This window comes from Antechinus flavipes, chromosome 3 (assembly GCF_016432865.1).
Source record: "Antechinus flavipes isolate AdamAnt ecotype Samford, QLD, Australia chromosome 3, AdamAnt_v2, whole genome shotgun sequence".
In the NCBI taxonomy this organism is placed as follows: domain Eukaryota; kingdom Metazoa; phylum Chordata; class Mammalia; order Dasyuromorphia; family Dasyuridae; genus Antechinus; species Antechinus flavipes.
The window spans coordinates 170822637-170842049 of NC_067400.1; the positions used below are offsets into that span (position 1 = coordinate 170822637).

At 37.4% G+C, this 19413-nt stretch overlaps 1 protein-coding gene across 1 annotated transcript in view; it reads right to left on the bottom strand.

Moving 5' to 3' along the window:
* TUBGCP3 (tubulin gamma complex associated protein 3) overlaps positions 1 to 13552 on the bottom strand; it is a 155724-nt gene extending 142172 nt beyond the window's left edge. Inside the window, exon 1 of the mRNA XM_051984219.1 lies at positions 13005 to 13552. Within this exon, the coding sequence (XP_051840179.1) occupies positions 13005 to 13080 (76 nt within the window). The 5' untranslated portion in view covers positions 13081 to 13552. The remainder of the gene's footprint in view (positions 1 to 13004) is intronic.
* Between the last annotated feature and the right edge of the window lie 5861 nt (positions 13553 to 19413).

Here is a 19413-nt window from a genome sequence, read left to right on the forward strand (position 1 = left end):
TCACGTCATTTTACTCGAGTTTCCAGAATTCTGTGGTTCTTTTAGATAAAAATACAATGATCATTATGAAAGTTGAAATATCAAAGCAATGCATTTTGTTTTCTTTTACAGTTTTTTTTTCCCTTCCTAATCTGATTTTTCTTGTGCAGCAAGATAACTTATAAAAAGTTATGTGTACATATATTGGATTTAACATACATTTCAACATATTTAACATGTATTGGTTTACCTGTCATCTAGGGGAGGGGATAGAGGGAAGGAGGGGAAAATCTGGAACACAAGATTTTGCAAGGATCAATGTTGAAAAATTACCTATTCGGGTTCATGATCCAGACATAAAGAATAATATTATAAACAAATTAGAAGAACATAGGATAGTTTACCTCTCAGATCTGTGGAGGAAGAAGGAATTTGTGACCAAAGAAGAACTAGAGATCATTAATGATCACAAAATAGATAATTTTTATTATATTAATTTTAAAATTTTTTGTACAAACAAAACTAATGCAGATAAGATTAGAGAGAAGCAATAAACTGAGGAAACATTTTTACATTCAAAGGTTCTGATAAAGGCCTCATTTAAAAAATATAGAGAGAATTGACTCAAATTTATAACAGCTCAAGGCATTCTCTAAACGATAAATAGTCAAAGGATATGAACAGCCAATTTTCAGATGATGAAAATGAAACTATCTGTAGTTATATGAAAAGGTGCTCCAAATCACTATTAATCAGAGAAATGAAAATTAAGACAACTCTGAGATAACCACTACACACCTGTCAGATTGACTAAGATGATAGGAAACAAATTATCATTATAGGAATCAATGTTGGAAGGGATGTGGGAAAATTGGGACACTGATACATTGTTGGTGTTGGTAGTGAATGGATTATGAAGAACAATTTGGAACTATGCTCAAAAAAATTATCAAACTGTGCAATACCCTTTGATCCAGTTTTTCTACTGAGATTATATCCCAAATAAATCTTAAAAGAGGGAAAGGGACCCACATGTGCAAAATGTGCAGCCTATTTTATAGTGGCAAGAAACTGGAAACTGAGTGGATGCCCATTAGTTGGAGAATGGCTGAATAAGTTATGATATATGAATGTTATGGAATATTATTGTTCTGTAAGAAACAACCACTAGGATGATTTCAGAGAAGCCTGGAGAGACTTACATGAACTGATACTAAGTGAAATGAGCAGAACCAGGAGATCATTATACGTGGCAACAAGACTATACAATGATTAATTCTGATGGACATGGCTCTCTTCAACAATGAGATGATTCAAACCAGTAACACTGGTTCAGGGATGAACATCTATACCCAGAGAGAGGACTGTGGGAACTGAGTGTGGACCACAATATAGCATTCTCACATTCTTTCTTGTTGTTTGCTTGCATTTTATTTTCTTTCTCAGTTTTTTTTTCTTCCTTCTTGATCTGAATTTTCTTGTACAGCAAGATAATTGTATAAATGTATGTGTATGTGTATATATATATTTTTAATATATACATTTTTAATTTTTTTTAAAAAGAAAAATGACCTATACATGTTTTATAAATAAAAAGCTTTAAAAAAAATTTAAAAAGAAAGAATTATCAAAGCAATATGTATTAGTTTTGTTTTGGAATTTTTAAAACTCAATCAACAAGCATTTATTAGGCAACTACTATGTGCCTACAAAGTAGGAAAAAAGATATGGGTAGGTGAAAAATTCTAAAAAAAATGAAAAAGACTCATAAATATATTGACATTTTTTAAAAACCTATAAAATAAATATGAAGACAAAAGCAAAATCTCTGTCTAAAAATAATTTCATTAAAAGACAAGTGATTTAGATGTAATGTAATTACACTAACATGAGTCACGACTTAAAATATTTCACATTTTCAACTGAGCTCTTATTGATGAGAAAAATTATAAATAAGTAGGATTAAGAAAATTTAAGTGACTCATCAGTTCCTAGTTCCACTCTCCAGACTTCTCTCCTTTGGTAGTCTTCTCATTCAAAAGTATGCCTATACATTGTAGCCTTCTGATTGATGGTAAGTCCGTGGGCTAACTACCATTTCATAAGGCACATAGATCATGCTTACTTCACTTCTAGATTCATTCTTCGCTCTTTAAATTCTCTTCTTAGTAAGTAGTCTTATCCCTAAGAACCTTAACCAAAACTATCACTGCTCCCTTGTCATGTGTTGTCTTCTCCCATTACAGCAAGTTCCTTGTATGGTAGGTACTTGCACAGTGCCTGACTAAAGACAATGAATTTCATGAAATAAAAAGCATGCTAAGCAATCTACAAAATTAGCATTAAAAGATGAGTAATCCAACTCTTAGAAATTAACTATAGTAGCTTTAAGAAAGCATTTTTTAAAATGTCCCAAATGATGACAGCAATCTACAACTTGTATGTTATTTCAGAGGCACTAGTAGAAGTAAATGTATTTGAATCTAAAAGAGCAGTTCCTAATGAAACCATTAACAACAGAGCAATCTTGAAATCCATTATCCTATGAGCTTGTCATCTTTGCTCCATGTTCCCCACCATCCAGATGACCTTGCTTATCCTTTTCAACCAGCTCTCTAACCTCTATTATCTTTGATATCCTTGCTTCTGGTTCTTTACTCACTTAGTTTTTCTCTTTTCTTATTCAGTTGTAGTCTTCTATAAGATCAGAAGTGCCTAACTATGCCCCCAAATCACTACAACTTTTACAGGAATTTCTAAAGCTTAAGGCCAAAAAAACTTACCATGTCAACTGGTTTACTTAAGAAAAAAATAGCTAAATTTTGGACTACACAAAAAGTTTTGTGACATTAAAGAAAAACCATACTGCTTTAACATTTTTGGCATCATGAAAATCAAGAGACATCAACTAAACATGACCATGGTCATGAGGAATAACATAAATCAATATAGCATTCCTGACAGCTGAGAGAATTTTATGTTGTAAGCCTTGAGGAAAAAAAAAGAACATTTCTTCCTCTGTCTTCTAATCCCTCTGCCTCTTCCAACAACAAGGACAAGGCTGTGACCACCCAAGGAGGTGAGTTTACTAGAAGAGTAAAAAGAGAAAGGGAAAAAAGTCACAATGGACACCATCTGCTTCTCCATGCAATTTCTGGCATCCTTGATAATGCAGAGCAACAGCCTACATCCAGCTGAATTATCTTTAAATGAATAATTATTTTCAAACAATGCTAAGCATTAAAATTCATATTTGTATAAAATACATTCCTGTTTTGGGCCGGGGGAGAGGTTGTGTTAGCCCTGTGATTAAGTCAATAAAGGAAATTTTCAATGTGGAAACTCTACATCTCATCTATAGATGAACAATTTGACTATAAATTCCTGTTTTAAGAGATTATACCTGAGGCATTGAAAGATCAAGCAATTTGTCCCTAGTCATATTAAGAGTATATAACAGGTAAGATGTGAACTCAGGTACTCCAACTCCATGTTAGCATTCTATATATTATGCCATCTTTCTTCTAATTTGATGGTAGTATTTAATATTTATGCTATTTTTGTCATTGTAATTATTTTTCAAATGTTCTTAAAGACATCTTTATGCCTCTTCCATTTTATTTCTATCTCTGGTAATTAAATTTCTGACAACAAAGCATGTTACTTGGAATATATCCCGTTCATTAACTGACCATCAAATAAGAAAGGAAATAGATTAATATTTCCCACAAACACTGCTCTAGAGATTCACTGTCTTTCATAATGGCTAAAAGATCAGTGTCATTTACTCTTTAGTATGCTCTGCTTACTTACATCTAGAGAAGGGATGGAGTGAACAGAAAGGCCAAAAGAGGAAAAAACGATGACAAATTTTGGAAAAAGAAAAGGGCAGACCTGTCGTACAATGGGTAATTCTGGGATGCCAGGTGACAACACAAGCACTGGATGTCTTGGGGAGGAATGGGAAAAGGAGACTAGGCCATAAAATCAGAAAATGATTCAAGGGGGAAAAAAAAGAAGAAGATTGGAAAGAAGGGCATTACATGAGCAATCTCATCAAAAAACATCAAGATAAATTTAGAAGACTGACTAATTCACTTTCTCAATTCAATCTAGTTTGTAAATCCAGTGTAGCCAGGTTATCACTGTTATGCCACAGTTTTCTTTAACTGTCCTGACTCAGTTTCCCTGTCTCAGTTACCTTAACTGTTCTGTCTCTGACCCAGTAAAACTAAGGATTATTCGCTCTCGGGTTGTAAATTAGCAAGATAAAAGAGTAGCTCTCCTGACTCTTTTATGGATTTACAATATTCCTTTAGAATATTCCAAGACCAACCCATGATATCTTTACTTCTTTGTCTCTGGAATTTTTAGGTTTTATGGCTTCCCCATCCTGATAAAAACTTTCCCTCCCTTTCTCTTCTTTGTCTCCAAAAAGGTATTTAAGAAGTTGTTGTTCCTCCATTCATTGCTGGAGAATGGCGTCTGGCAGCTGTATGCTGGACGCTGGATTCTTTGGGTCCTCCAGCCCTGGGACCAATATGGATTCCTTGGTCCCAGTATACTTATCTCTGTCTGACTGGATAATCTGAGACGAGAGTCCTGTCCAGTCAATCTTACTCTCCCATTAATAAAAATATTAAAACTCTCTAATCTCTCTCCTGCCTCAGTTTCTCCGGCATTACAATCACCCTATCAAATCCCTGCCTGGTATTGCTAAAGTCATAATATCAAAATAGGATTTAAAACCACTAAATCATTTAACTTTCAAGGACTAATTGATACCTAATATCCCGCAGTGTCAAATGATAAATTAATATGGTCAATATTAAATAAATGTACTTTATATTCCTGATGAGATCCTAGATGGCTGGTGCCATTGATAAAGAATGAAACACTGATTGCCCTGGGGCAAACAAACAGAGGCTCTGGTGGTTATCAGTTTAACATTAATGTCCCATCTTGCAGTATCCAGCAAACAAATCCAGGTTAAATACCTGAGGCACACCGTCTGTAGAAGTTCTCCTCCCCTCTGTAAGTGGCCCTTCCTTGATGTGGCCAGCCAAGAAGTCCCTGAGGTTAAACTTCCGCTATAAAATCTGGCTCTACCTCATAGTCTTTCCCTTCACTCCTCCCCCATGCCACATGGTGTCTGTTCTCCTATTCCCCCCATCATGCTTTAAGGTATCTCACCCAGGGTCACACAGCTGGGAAGTGGGAAATGTCTGAAGCTGAAATTGAACTCAGGCCCTCCTGAATTCAGGGCTAGCACTCTATATGCTGCACCATCTAGCTGCCCCTGTCTCTCCCTTCTTAGAGGTAGTTAATTCTTTTAGGATACTAAATCCCTTTTAGTGTAACTCCAGAGAAACTGAAGCAAGACAAGAGATTGTTTTTTTCATCTTTTAATGTGGAGAATTTAATAAGCTAGCTGACCAATGGTACTATCATCCAAAGCATTCAGTATAAAGTGACTGAGGCACAGCATTTATACAGGATTGTAACTAGCAAAGCAAGCAGGTGATAAAAGAAGTAAAACGAATGCAGTGATGTGGGTGTAGTGGTAGTGGAGAGGTGTGAGAATTGAGATGGGGAATCCCCTCTGGTCCATGCACAGGTCACATGTGAAAGAATTTGCAAATCTGAAAAGTCTGAATGTCAAAAAGAATTTTTATTGGCACTGAGAAGTAGTTTCGCTAGGAAGACAGACTCCTCAGTATCAAGGTCCTGTCAGAGAAATAAAAAAGGTTATCACTGAAAAGAAGGTATCTTCATAGCGGGCAAGAGTCCTAGCAGGCAGCAGGTTCCTTGGCAAGGCATAATCCTGCTTCAGACTTCTGAAAAGTTTGGGGTTCAGAGTTATCTCTTATTGGTAGTCTAGGGCTAGGGCTTCCATTGAATGAGATTCCTTCAATGTTTGTCAATGCCCCAGGCATAGATTTCCAGTTGAAAAGAGTACTTAATGGATTTCTTTGACAAAGAGACCTAACTCCGTTTCAATTGATAAATGATGGACAAAAGCAGCTACACCCAAAGAAAGAACACTGGGAAATGAATGTAAACTATTTGCATTTTTGTTTTTCTTCCCGTGTTATTTTTGCCTTCTGAATCCAATTCTCCCCGTGCAACAAGAGAACTATTCGGTTCTGCAAACATATATTGTATCTAAGATATACTGCAATATATTTAACATATATAGGACTGCTTGCCATCTAGGGGTGGGAGTAGAGGAAGGGAGGGGAAAAATGGGAACAGAAGCGAATGCAAGGGATAATGTAAAAAAATTACCCTGGCATGGGTTCTGTCAATAAAAAGTTATTATAAAAAAAAAAAAAAAAGAAAAGAAAAGAAAAGAAAAGAGTACTTATGTTGGGAATTTCAAGCCACCCAACAGGAATATCAGGCCCACATCTCCAAATGAATAAAATCATTTTGAAGACTTTTTCCCCAGAGTCTTGGGAATTTCCTGAAGCGGATCCAGGCCACCCTCAAAAAGATCAATGGAGGGTGGTTTGACCAAGATCTCCAATTGAATGAAGCCACTTAATGTGTCTGGAAAGATATGCTTTCCCAGAGGAGGGCCTGAGACACCAATTTCCCCTTTTTTACAGATTAAAGAGGACACAGTTTCAGAGTTCACCCCCATCAGTTAGATCATCAGGCAGCTTTAATACAAAACAATTATATTTCTCACAGTTTAAAGCAATAACCAGATGTATACAATGATGGGAATGGGCTTAAGAGGACCTTCCAGAGTCAGTACTTTCAGAGAAAAAAGCACTTCACAGGTATGATGCTTAAGTAAGTAGAAGACCAGAAAGGCGAGGTCACTCTGTGGTCATGCTTATCACTTTGATCTAGTGTGTGAAGCTAAGTTCACGAGAAACTTACAGGGTCCTCTTGGATTCAGCATTAGGATTTAGCCTAGCAGTTAAGGGCATGCCCCAAACTCATGAGGTATTCTCTTTCTCCTGGGTAATTGTGAACTTGTCTTTTCACCATTAATTAAGAAAATCTTCTCTTGATAACAATATGCTCTCCCACTCTATTTCATATTTATCATTCCTGGTACCTACTGTGTCCATTTGTTTTGTCTACAACTTCTTCTGCACCAAAGAGAATGGTCATCATGAATTCTTCACATGACCAATAGTTGGTACTCTTACTTGGTGCCTACAACCACATCATTTACTACATCAGCCACATTATTTCTTTATTCAACAGTTGTTAAAAATATTGAGTGCTTTAGTCTTTTTTCAACCTACTTGCCTTCTCAAGCCATATTCTAAATATTGCCTAACAGAGTACCTAGTATCCTGATCATTCATCCATTCAGAAAGAGTATTTATTAAAAACCTACTCTGTACAAAGCGCTACACTAGATACAGGTGATATCAAATCAAAAGCTATGCATATCATTTACTTGTTGAATGAATTACCACCAGTAGATATAAAATGTTCTCTTTATCTTATCACTACAGAGTCCTGTCTCCACAGAATGCCTTCCCCCAAATAACCAGAAAAGTCATTGTGATTCCACATCTTCCCAAAAGATAGGCTGTTTGTCCATTTGAAAATGTAAAGGAGTTGGAAAAATTAAGCTAGTGTCTCAGTTTCCTTAACTATCAAACAAGAATATCATAAGTTTCCTTTCTTAGTTTCACAATGTCAATGTAAGAATAAAATGAGTTAAGGGATATCCAGTCAACATGGTATTTAGGCTCTTTGGGGATACTAAAATTTTTTAATTGGCTGAACTGTACCTCCTGTGCTAAAGAGCTACTTTATGGCCATTGAGTACTTCAGAGTGGCATACAGAAGCTATTGAAAACAAAACAGCCTATCTATTTGCTAAACAATTAAAGAGCTTTCCTTAGAAATCAGAGCATACTTTTACCATCTTCCTGTTTGCCAACATTATTTCATTGATTCAATCAATGAACAAGGGTATTATCAAGAACATAAATATAACAGAAAAGAATTGATCTAATGTACAGTCCTATCAAATTTTTTATTGCATTAATGCAATAATAGCATTACGATGCTATTTTTAAATGTTGTATGTACTAGTAACTCTATCCAAAGTCAAATATTAAAGAGGACTTGGAAAAAACTATGGTACCTTGTTTCAGAAATGCCATCAAAGATTTGTGGGCTTTGGAATTACCTCACAAAAACATAGTGAAGCACAGATTATTTCAGTTCAACTCAACAAACATTTATTAAGCATCTATGGTGAATAAGGCAGATTTGAGTTGAGAATAAAAGGGGAAAATCAAAATAGCCTTTGACCTCAAGGAGCTTACATAATACTTGGAATAGAAAAACAAGTAAACATATGAATAAACACAAGATAAGGAAAAACAAAGAGAACTAAGAAATAAATGAGAGAGGAGAACCAGAAGACTTCTCATAGATGGCATCTGGGCTGAGCTTTGAAGAAAGACAAGAATTCTCAGAGATGAGATTTCAAGCAGGTGTCAGAATGCCAACTTCAGGGAATACTTAGTAGGCCAGGGGGAAATGCCGAGATGTGAGATGGCTCACATCACAAGTGGCAGAACTGACATAGGAAACCAGGATCTCTCTAGATCCAATTCCATTGCACCATACCGCCTCTGGTGATATATATTTCATAGCATTTTTAGATACAATTTATTTAAATCCTGGTTAAAATGTTTATCTAGTTAAGACTTTTGATATCATCTTTTTCTCAACAGTGCCCTTTGTGATGATCTGCTTTTGATGAACTAACAAAGAGCTTCTAACTTCTTTTTAAAGTATATTTTTAAACTACTTTGGCATATGTATGAACTTTCTGGGATATGTGTGACATACAGTTCAGGAATTCATATGAAGTAAGATGGAAAATGTGGAAGACAGCTTACTTGTAAAAAGCTTTAAATAATAAACTACGGAATTGATTCTTTATCCTAGAGGTTACAAGTTGCACAAGAGATTTTTTTGAACATTAAGGTGGCACAGTCTGATCTGTATGTGAAGAATAATAATTTGATAGAATTATTAAGAGATAAGAATCTTAAGAGATCGAATCAAAATTTGATAAGGGATTGGTTACTGAGAAACAAAAGGGAGAAAGCTATCAAGGATGATTCCAAGGTAGTAAATCTGTACAAAGAAAAGAATGATGGTGTCCTACCCCTTCCCTCCCCCCCCCCCCACACACACACAAAAAAAAGAAGCTGGAGAGAATGGATAGAATTGCAGGATAAGTGAGAGCAAAAGATGATGTTCTTTTTGGACACAATAAGTTTAAGATGTCAATGGTTCGGTGCCAAAAAACACTGGTAATGCTAAGAGTTCATTAAAGAGATTTGGGATACATTATAGATTTGGGAATCATCTTCAGATTCAGACTCATATAGCCTGATGAACTTGCCAACGGAATAAAAAGTCCAAAAGCCCTGAGGGATACCCATACATGGATAGGAAACAGATGACCCTGCAAAAGAAATTGAGATGCAAGGGGGGGGGGGGGGGGGGGGAGGGGGAGAAGGGGAGGGAAGAAAGAAAAGAAATTGAAATGGTAGAGAAAGCAGTATCACAAAAGCTAAATCATAAGTGATTATTCTGAATGATGCTGATAAATCAAATCATAATAATAGTTATTTTCTAGAAGAAATAAGAACTTTCATTATTCTATTAATTAATTTTTCAGAACAGCAAACTATATTTCACTATAGAAGAGGTTAAAAAAGTTACAGATACTTGTTACAGATATTTGTTTAGTCTTCCTTTAAAATAAAGAGGTAAATGACCCAAAGAAAGTGATAGGAATGTTTCAAAAAACTAAGCTCCAAAGCCTTAGTACCTTTTTAGTACCCTTTCAGTACTATTTGGATATACAATATCATAAAAACTCATATCATTATGTCTCTAAATCATCATGAAAAAGTTAAATTGAATACTGTGCTTAATGCAAGAAAATATTTTTAAAAGATTTTCACTTAGGATGTTAAATATTTAAGGTTCTGGCATTTCAAAGGCTATCATTCACTCTTTGAAAAACAGGGCTAACTAGAACTCAAGCACAATTCCATATATAGTGCAGGATTTACTATGTGAGGGTACACAAAAACATGCATATATGTCTACAGTGTCTACAAAGCTCCTTAGTCTACAGAGTTTGAAGCTCTCCAAAATATGTCCCCCAAACCACCTTTCTATTCATAATGTCAATTCTTCATTTTCCCAAACCTTCCATTGTAACTAATCTACTGTTTCCCAGCATATCGAGCTTTTTCACCTCCAAACCTTCATTCATTTTATTTCTCCCACCTGTAAGTTATCTTCTATCTCATTCAATCATATTTCATGTTTCAAAATAAGATCAATTTCCCCCTTCCATTTACCATGAAGGCATCCTAATCCATTTGAGCCCAATTTTTTTCATCTCTTATAAAAGATTATAGCTATATATTACTTTGGAAATTAATCACAAGCTTTCTTTTAAAATGAACTCTTCTCTCTAATATTGTTATTCATGTATTTATGCTTTATCTAGCCAGACTACCTGAAGAGAGGAAGTGCATCTACACTTTTTTTGTGCCTGCAACACTAAAGCATAGTAATTTACACTGCATAAACTGAATTATACAAAGTCAAAAATAAAAACTGTTGGGAGATACCACCATATATGTATATATAAACACATATTTTATACATACATGTGTTTAAGTATATATGTATTGTATGTATGTCTGTATACATATACATATATGAACTGCTAGATGGCAGAAAATATTACAGGTTGACTTTATCCCTATATATCACGCATATCCCAGAAAGTTCATAGGTATGCCAAAGTAGTTTAAAAATATAATTTAAAAAGAAGTTAGAAGCTCTTTGTTAGTTCATCAAAAGCAGATCTTCACAAAGGGCACTGTTGTGAAAAAGATATCAAATATTTGTTACATACAACTCAAAAAGTCTAACTACATAAACATTTTAACTAGGATTTAAATAAATTGTATCTAAAAATGCTATGAAATATATACCACCAGAGGCAGTGTGGTGCAATGGAATTGCATCTAGAGAGGCCCTGATTTCCTGTGTCAGTTCTGCCACTTGTGATGTGAGCCATCTCTCATCTCTGCAATTTTCCCTACAACTCTGTCTCTATTTGTAAAGTCAAGGGGTTGGACTCAATTTCTGGGGTCATTCTAGCTTTAAACCTAGATCCTGTGAATATTTTAAACAAAATGTTGCAACTGATCATTTCTATTTTTCCTTCTTCTGCAGAATGGAACAAATATTATTTAAAATTATTAGCATATAGAAACATAAATTAAGACGTAAGCATATCACCTCACTTAACCTCAATTATCCACAATGCAGCAAAAAACCTGAGTAAGATCTCTAAGCAAAAAATTAAAAGACAAATCTTACCTCTGGTTCATATCTGAGCCTCTAAGGCTCTTATTCAGGACCTATTTATTCTAAATTTAAACAGTTCTAACAAATTTAGCTAATTTTGTCAGATCACAGATTAAAAGCAATAAATTAGATTAACAAGTAATAAATCAGGAGAAATCCTGAAGGTACATACTGAAAATAGTGAAAAGTGGACAATGATGACAAAGAAGGAAGCAAAAAACACTATGAAAATTTAAGTTTGTGCAGAAAAGCCCAATAAAGTTTTAGATTTAAAGTTTTTAAGATCTAGATATGAATTCCAACTAAACCATTTAGTTTATTAAACTTAATAAAACTGTTCCTTCGTTTGAAAAATGGGATTGTTAATAATATCTGCACAACCTACCTCAAAAAAATGGATGAGCTTAAATGAAGCAATTATGTAAAGTGATTTTGAAACCCATAAAGGTTTAGGTATTATTGTTAGGGGCAAAGGACCCAGCTTCCTTCCACAGCCCCAAAGAATACTGCACTAATTATCATAATGATGATTTGTCACTAGAAAAAGGTTTAATTTTGTTCAGTATATTTCTTTTAAGAAGGCAGGGATGCTTGTGCCACATTTTGAAAAGATCAGCAAAAAATGGTTAATTTTTAAAAGGGTTATTAGTTTTAAGTGTGAAAAAATTTATTTCAATACTCCCAAGGATCTAAGATTTCATTAATGCAGGTAATCCCTCTGTGATGATACATCACAAGATCACAAATCCTGCACATAAATAGTCTTATAAATTGCTTCTGGCAAAAGGAAAAAAAAAAATCCTCCACCTGGTAGCTAAACTGGGAACATAATGAAATTTAACTAGCTTTGTCTTACAATTTTCATCATTGGATCTATAATCAAAATCTTTCCAGAAAATAAGGGAAGGGAGATGGTTTCTTTAGGTTTGTTTAATACTGTAGCTATATGGTTTTTTGTTTCACGTTTATGACTATGATAGTTAAAATAATTCAGTGGCCACAGCCACATAAAATAGGAAATTTCCAGGCAATTCCATTACCAATTCATCCTCTCGTCATTTATAAAGTCCCTCACCCAGAGGTTCAACTACTGAACCAGTTCAATTTTACCTATGGACAAACCTTCAGCTCTCTTCAACAATGTGACCATGTTTTGGTCACGGGTGGCTGTCACGTAGAAGCCACTCCTGCGCAGCTGTGGGAACTCACCCCTCCAACCCCACCCACCAAGTTTCCCAGAGAACCAAAGAAGTCTGCCCTCCCCTCCTCATTACGTGACCTCCCCACCCCCCACCCTCAAAAAGGGGGATAAATTCTCTGCCCGCCTCCACTTTTACCCCCCAGCGGACAAGAGAACGGCCCAGAGTGAGCTCAAAGCACAGTGACTCAGCCTTCATCAGGAGGACCTCTCCCTCTGCCCCCGCCCCACGACGGCTCCAGCTGAGCAGAGATAGCTAGGGCTACCGGGCGCGCCCGCCTCTCCACTCCAGCTCGGGTGGCCCCGGACCTCCGCAGCAGGGGTCCGGGGGGAAGAAGAGTGAAAGGAGCCTTCCTTCTTCGGGCGCGCGCGTCCCCCTTACCTCAGGCACGCGCGCCCCCCCCACCCCCCCTCCTTCCCGCGCCGTTACCTTCGCTCTTGCCCAGAATCCGGCAGCACAGGTTCTGCAGCAGAACATTCGGGGACTTCTGATCCGGAGTCGCCATCCTCGCGCGGGGCTGGAGGGGGCGGGGGAGAGAAGAGGTGGAAGCGCGCGCCCACGGGGGTGGGGGGAGAGTGGACCGCCACCACCGCTCTGCCCCCCGCCCTCTCCTCTTTCACCTGACTCCTGCCCCTTCTTCTCCCCTGGCGCGTAAAGGTAGCTTTTGCCGCCGTGCTTGCCCTCACACCTGGCCGGTCTACTCGTCTCTTTTCCCCCGCCCCCCCACGCAGGTCTAAGGCACCCTCCGCTGCCGACCGCTTGCCTAATGGTTAGGGACAGCGCGTAACCGCGGCGCCATTTTAACAGTACCCGCCGAAACTACCGGCAATCCCCACAATGCTTAGCTCCCTCACACCGCGCCCCCCTCCTCCCAGGCTCCTTGGGTGCAACTGTCTAAAGCCTCCCCCTCCCGTTTTCTCACATCCTCCCCCTGGCTCCTCCAACCAGGGTAAAGGTTCCGCCAGAGGAATTCTTTTCACCTTTTTCCCCTCACAAATTAGACAGAAAAAGGCGAGGGGCAGCTCTTTTCTCTCTTAGGTGCGGCTTCTGCTGGATGTAGTTTTTTTCTTCACTTAATAGTATTTTATTTTTTCCAATTAAATGTAAAGATAGTTTTCAAAATTTATTTTTGTAAATTTCTGAGTTTCAAATTTTTCTCCCTCCATTCCCTCCCCAAGACAGCAAGCAGACTGACATAGGTTATACATGTACAATCATTTAAAATATATTTCCACATTAGTCATGTGAAAAAATTAGAACAAAAGGGAAAAAACCACCTCCCAAAAAAGTGAAAATAGTATATATTTCCATCAGCATTCAGTCTATAGTTCTTTTTCTGAGTGTGGATGGCATTTTCCATGCTGTGTGTGACTTTGACATTTATTGGGATGAAGACAGATTTTTAAGTTTATATTTGTGACCATATTTCCATTAACCATTAATTTCAACACTAAGTGGAAACCAAAGATACAATGTATTGTTAAAATAGTATTTTAAAATAATTCCCAGGTGAAGAAATTAAAACCATTTATAGTCATATGAAAAGGTGCTCTAAATCACTATTGATCAGAGAAATGCAAGTTAAGACAACTCTTGAGATACCACTGATTAAGATGAGAGTAAAAGATAATCAATGTTGGAGGGAATGTGAGGAAACAGACACTAATACATTGTTGGTGGAATTGTGAACTGATCTAATCATTTTAAAGAGCCATTTGGAACTATGCCCAAAGGGCTATCAAACTGTGCATATCTATCCTTTCATCCAGTGGTGTCTCTACTGGGCCTGTATCCCAAAAAGATCATAAAAAAAGGGAAAAGGACCCACATGCGCAAAAATGATTGCAGCAGCCCCTTTTGTAGGGACAAGTAACTGGAAACTAATTGAATGCCCATCAGTTGGAGAAAGGCTGAATACATTATGGTATATGAATGTTTTGGAATGTTATTGTTCCATAAGAAACAATCAACAGAGATGATTTCAGAGAGGCCTGGAGAGACTTATATGAACTGATGCTAAGCTAATTGAGCAGAACCAAGAGAACATTGTATACAGCAACAATAAAATTATACAATGATCAATTCTGATAAATGTGGTTCTTTTCAACATCGAGGTGATTCAAGCAAATTCCAGTGGTCTTGTGATAAAGAGTCATCTGCACTCAGAGAAGGGACTGTGGGGATTGAGTGTGGATTGCAACATAGTATTTTCCCTTTTTTATTGTTTTTTGCTTGCATTTTATTTAATTTCTCAATTTTTCCTTTTTGATCTAATTTTTCTTATGCAGCATGATAATTGTGGAAATACGTATTGAAGAATTGCACATGTATAACATAATGGATTACTTGCCATCTGGGGAGGGAAGAAAATTTGGAAAGCAAGGTTTTGCAAAAATGAATGTTGAAAATTATCTATGCATATGTCTTGAAAATAAAAAGCTTTAATAAAAATAGTAGTTTAAAAAAAAAACACTTGCATTCCATTATTGATAAAGCCATAGAATAATAAGTGTGGAAATGAACTTTAAAGAGCACTGAATCTAATCTTCTCAATTAATATAAGGGGAAATTGTACCCCAGAGAAGTTAAATGACTTACCTAAAGACATCCAGAAAAGTAGCAGTGCTTGTATTAAAACTGTACCAAAATTAGCAGAGATTTTTTAAAAGTATATTCAAATATTTAAAAGGATCTGTCAAGATTTTAGGAGACACCATATTTTCCAAAGGTAAAGCCCAGCAAGCAAACTGTGCCCTGAGCATGGTACAACAACGATCCTCTGCATTCACCTTCTGGAACTGATGGTCCCTGAGCTCCAGTTAGCACCAACAGGTCCTGAATAGGCTTTTTGTCACTAGTTTCTTTTGTGCCTCACCACTGTTGCTATAGTATATACTATTTGACTTTTTGTCTAGCCACAAATATATAAATCAAGGTTTAGTCATACTAAAGAGAACCTCTCCCCAGCACTAATCTGCCTCCTTGTGTCTAATCTGCCTCCTTGCTTACAAGCTACTTCCCTCACTCTAAAATTAAACTTTTGTTTGATTTCAGAATTATCCTGTCTCTAATTTGCTGTGTTTTGCTACATCCAACACAGGTTAGAGGCAAAAAGAATCACACCCATTTAGGAGCTGTTTCCATCAATGCAGATCTTTCTCCATCCATGCATGATTGCCTAAATTGTATTAACTATTGTTTATATTCTCTCAAAAGTTTGCTACATTCTCTTAATGTAGTAGAGGCCTCCTTTACTTTCTCCCAAAATTAAAAGTACTAGTGGAACACTAACCTTTCATCTCTTCAATATTGCCACTTGACTAGCTTCTCGTCTCTTGCCTTCCTACAGTTCCTTACAGACATCCTTTTTTTTTTCTTTTTTTCTTTTTTTTTTGCTGAGGCAATTGGGGTTAAGTGACTTGCCCAGGGTCACACAGCTAGGACGTGGCCAATATTCTTTATTCGTAGGCTTTAGAGTTCCTTACTGGCTCCTCATTGTAGTCAGTAAATACACACACACACACACACACATACACACACACACACACACACACACACACACACACCCCTCCCTTGCCTTCTTTGTGATACTCACCTTTGGTTCCTTGGAGGCAGTGTTATTACATATCTTACTGCCATATAGAAACTAGTATAAGAGTAAAATTAAAGAGATGGTTTTTTGCTGTCATGAAAGGAATTTTGCAATTTCCTGAAAACAATCTAGTTTGTTCTCCTCCTTTTCAACTCTGAGCCCCACTCATTGTCCCTCCATTCTTAATTGTCCTTTGCAACATTCTTCATCCACTTGGACAGATAGGATAAACTCCTCTAATTTGTAGGAGCAGTATAGTGCAATAAATTGCTACACTTGGACTCATAGGATTTGATTTCAAATCATGATTTTATCACTTAGTCCCTTGCTATATCTAAGTCTCAGTTTTCTTACCTGTAAAATAAAGGACTTCAACTAGATGATCCCTCAGTTTCCTTCCAGCCCTAGATTCATGATTCTACAAGCCTATGAATAACAAAACACTGACCTCACACATAGCTGACTATACCTTGTCACTCATTCACTGCTCCAATATTTCCAGCAGCAGGAAAAGTGCTTTAAAGTTCATCTAAGCAAAAGGGTAATTCATTCTTGGATTGAATATGGTCTCTCAAACTTCTCTGACAAATGAAGTGTCAATGTTTCTCTAGAATATTGCATAAGCAGTTATGAGTGAAGAAGCAATTATTGTCATTTTTTCCTCTCACTTCCCAAACAATTCTAAATATCACTTCCCTCACATGAGATTCCATTTCACCTTTCAATTCAACACAGCAAACATTTATTAAAGTTTAAGTAATGTCAAAGTCAGTCAGCCTATAAACTACTTATACAATGATCACTTTTGATGAATGTGGTTCTTTTCAACATCGAGGTGATTCAAGCAAATTCCAATGGTCTTGTGATAAAAAGCGTCGTGCGTGAGATTGAAAATGTCCCTTTACTTGTGTCCATTTAGGAATGGGACAAAGTCTGCTGTGTTTTCCTAAACAGGAAGAAGGTCCGCATAAGTATCAACATCTCTCCAAAGACAAAGATAAAAATACCATGTTTTTTCCTTTTGAGTTTGGGACACTCTATTTTACTCAGTTTGGAAGTGCGACAACAATCTGATCTAATTACAGATTACGCTTTTACATGCATGGTTTCCCACCTTGGGCCAATTTGCCTATCCCAAAGAATAGGCAGGCTGGTGGCCTTCCCCCCTACTCCTAGTAGCTTATCAAATTGATGCCAGACTTACTGTGAATAACAAATCAACTATAGCTCTCCTTCAGCTCAAAATCCCAGCTCAAGTTATCCAGCTCAACCTCCCCAAGAACAGGAATTACAGAGCAAGAATCATCATGTCCAGCCTCTGAATTAGCATCTTTCCTTCCTTCCTTCCTTCTCTTTCCTTCCTTCCTTCCTTCCTTTCTTCCTTCCTTCCTTCCTTCCTTTCTTCCTTCCTTCCTTCCTTTCTTTCTTCTTTCCTTCCTTCCTTCCTTCCTTCCTTCCTTCGCAATTGAGGTTAAGTGACTTGCCCAGGATCACATAGCTAGGAAACACTAAGTGTCTGAGGCTTCATTTAAACTCAGATTCTCTTGACTCCAATCTATGAAGTGACTATCAAACAATATTAGGTGGAAGGATGAAGAGAAGTGTGTCAAAGATATTTCCTTCTATTAATAAGATCAAGATGAAGTACTTCATTATTCCAATTGCCTGAATAATACCCTTGTTTGGCCAGTGAGGCAGCTAAATGGTTCAATGGATAAAAAGCACTGTGTCTGGAATTAGGAAGACCTGAGTTCAAATCTGATCTTGAATACTAACTAGGTGTGTTTCTTGGGTGATTCACTTAATCTCTGTTTGCCTCAGTTCAAAGGAGAAGAAAATGGCAAACCATTCTAATATCTTTGCCAAGAAAACCCATGGGGTCATAAGTGAAAGACTGAACAATAACAAATAACAAGTGAAGAAACATATAGTATCTAGTAACTTATTGATACAAATAATATCTATATATTCAGGATTTAACACACTAAATTGACTTCCGGTTAAGATGGCGGAGAGGAGGCTCACAGTTGCATAAGCTCCGCGCTTTCTCTCACTATCCACTTCATTACAAGCCTCTGAATCAATGCTTGACTGAAAAAAACCCACAAATAGTTACCAAGAGAAGCCATCCTTGAGATCCGCCAAGAAAGGTCTGTCTTTACTGGAGGGCTGGGGCGGTTTTAGATCGGGCGCAGGCTGAGGGCAGCGGCAGTGAGAGCACGGGAGCAGAGCTGAGAGGGGGTGGGGAGTGATCGTAGCCGTCTCTGCGGGGAGAGCTTCGCTACAGGTTTGGAACCTGCAGCAAGTCAACAGCCCAGCAGAGAAGCTAAAAACACCGGGGCTGAAGAACACAACCGCAAACAGCTGGAGTCTCTCAGGACCTGGCCCCCCCCCCTTCCCCCCCCTCAGTGACTCAGCACGCTTTGGGATCTCAGAGCGCAGGCGCAGCACAGTCCTGCTAGTGCCTCACTGCTGCCACCTGCAGTCTGTAGAGGAAGCTCGATAACACACCCAGCCCCCCCCCCAAAGAAAGACTCCAGTTTTTTCTGTTTTTCTTTGGTAGTTTGTCTCTGATTAATAGACAGAATGAGCAAGAAGCTGAAGAGGACTTTAACCCTTGACAGCTTCTATACAGATAGAGAGCAGACTCTAAATCCTGAGGAGACTAAAAACAGGCAGTCCCCAGGTGATTCCCCAAAGGAGGAAATCATCTGTTCCTCAGCACAGATGAACCTCATAGAAGTGATTAAAAAGGCTCTCACAAGGGAGCTAGAAGAAAAATGGGAAAAGAGTCTGGAGAAAGTTAAAGAGAGAGTGGATAAAGAAGTAAAATCCTTGAAAAATAGGATTAGTGAACTGGAAACAGAAAACAGCTCTCTAAAAAACAAAATTGGCGAAATGGAAAAAAATTCCACAGAACAAAAGAACTCAATTGGACAATTAGAGAAAGATTTTAAAAAAGTGAGTGAAGAGAATACTTCACTGAAAATCAGAATTGAACAAGTGGAATTGAATGACTCGAGGAGACAAGAAGAATCAGTCAAGCAAATCCAAAAAAATCAAACAATGGAGAAAAATGTGAAATACCTTCTGGGGAAGACAACAGACCTGGAAAACAGATCCAGGAGAGACAATCTGAGAATCATTGGACTCCCAGAAAAACATGATGAAAAAAAAGCCTGGACACTGTCTTCCAGGAAATCATCAAAGAGAACTGCCCAGAAGTCATAGGAACAGAGGAAAAAA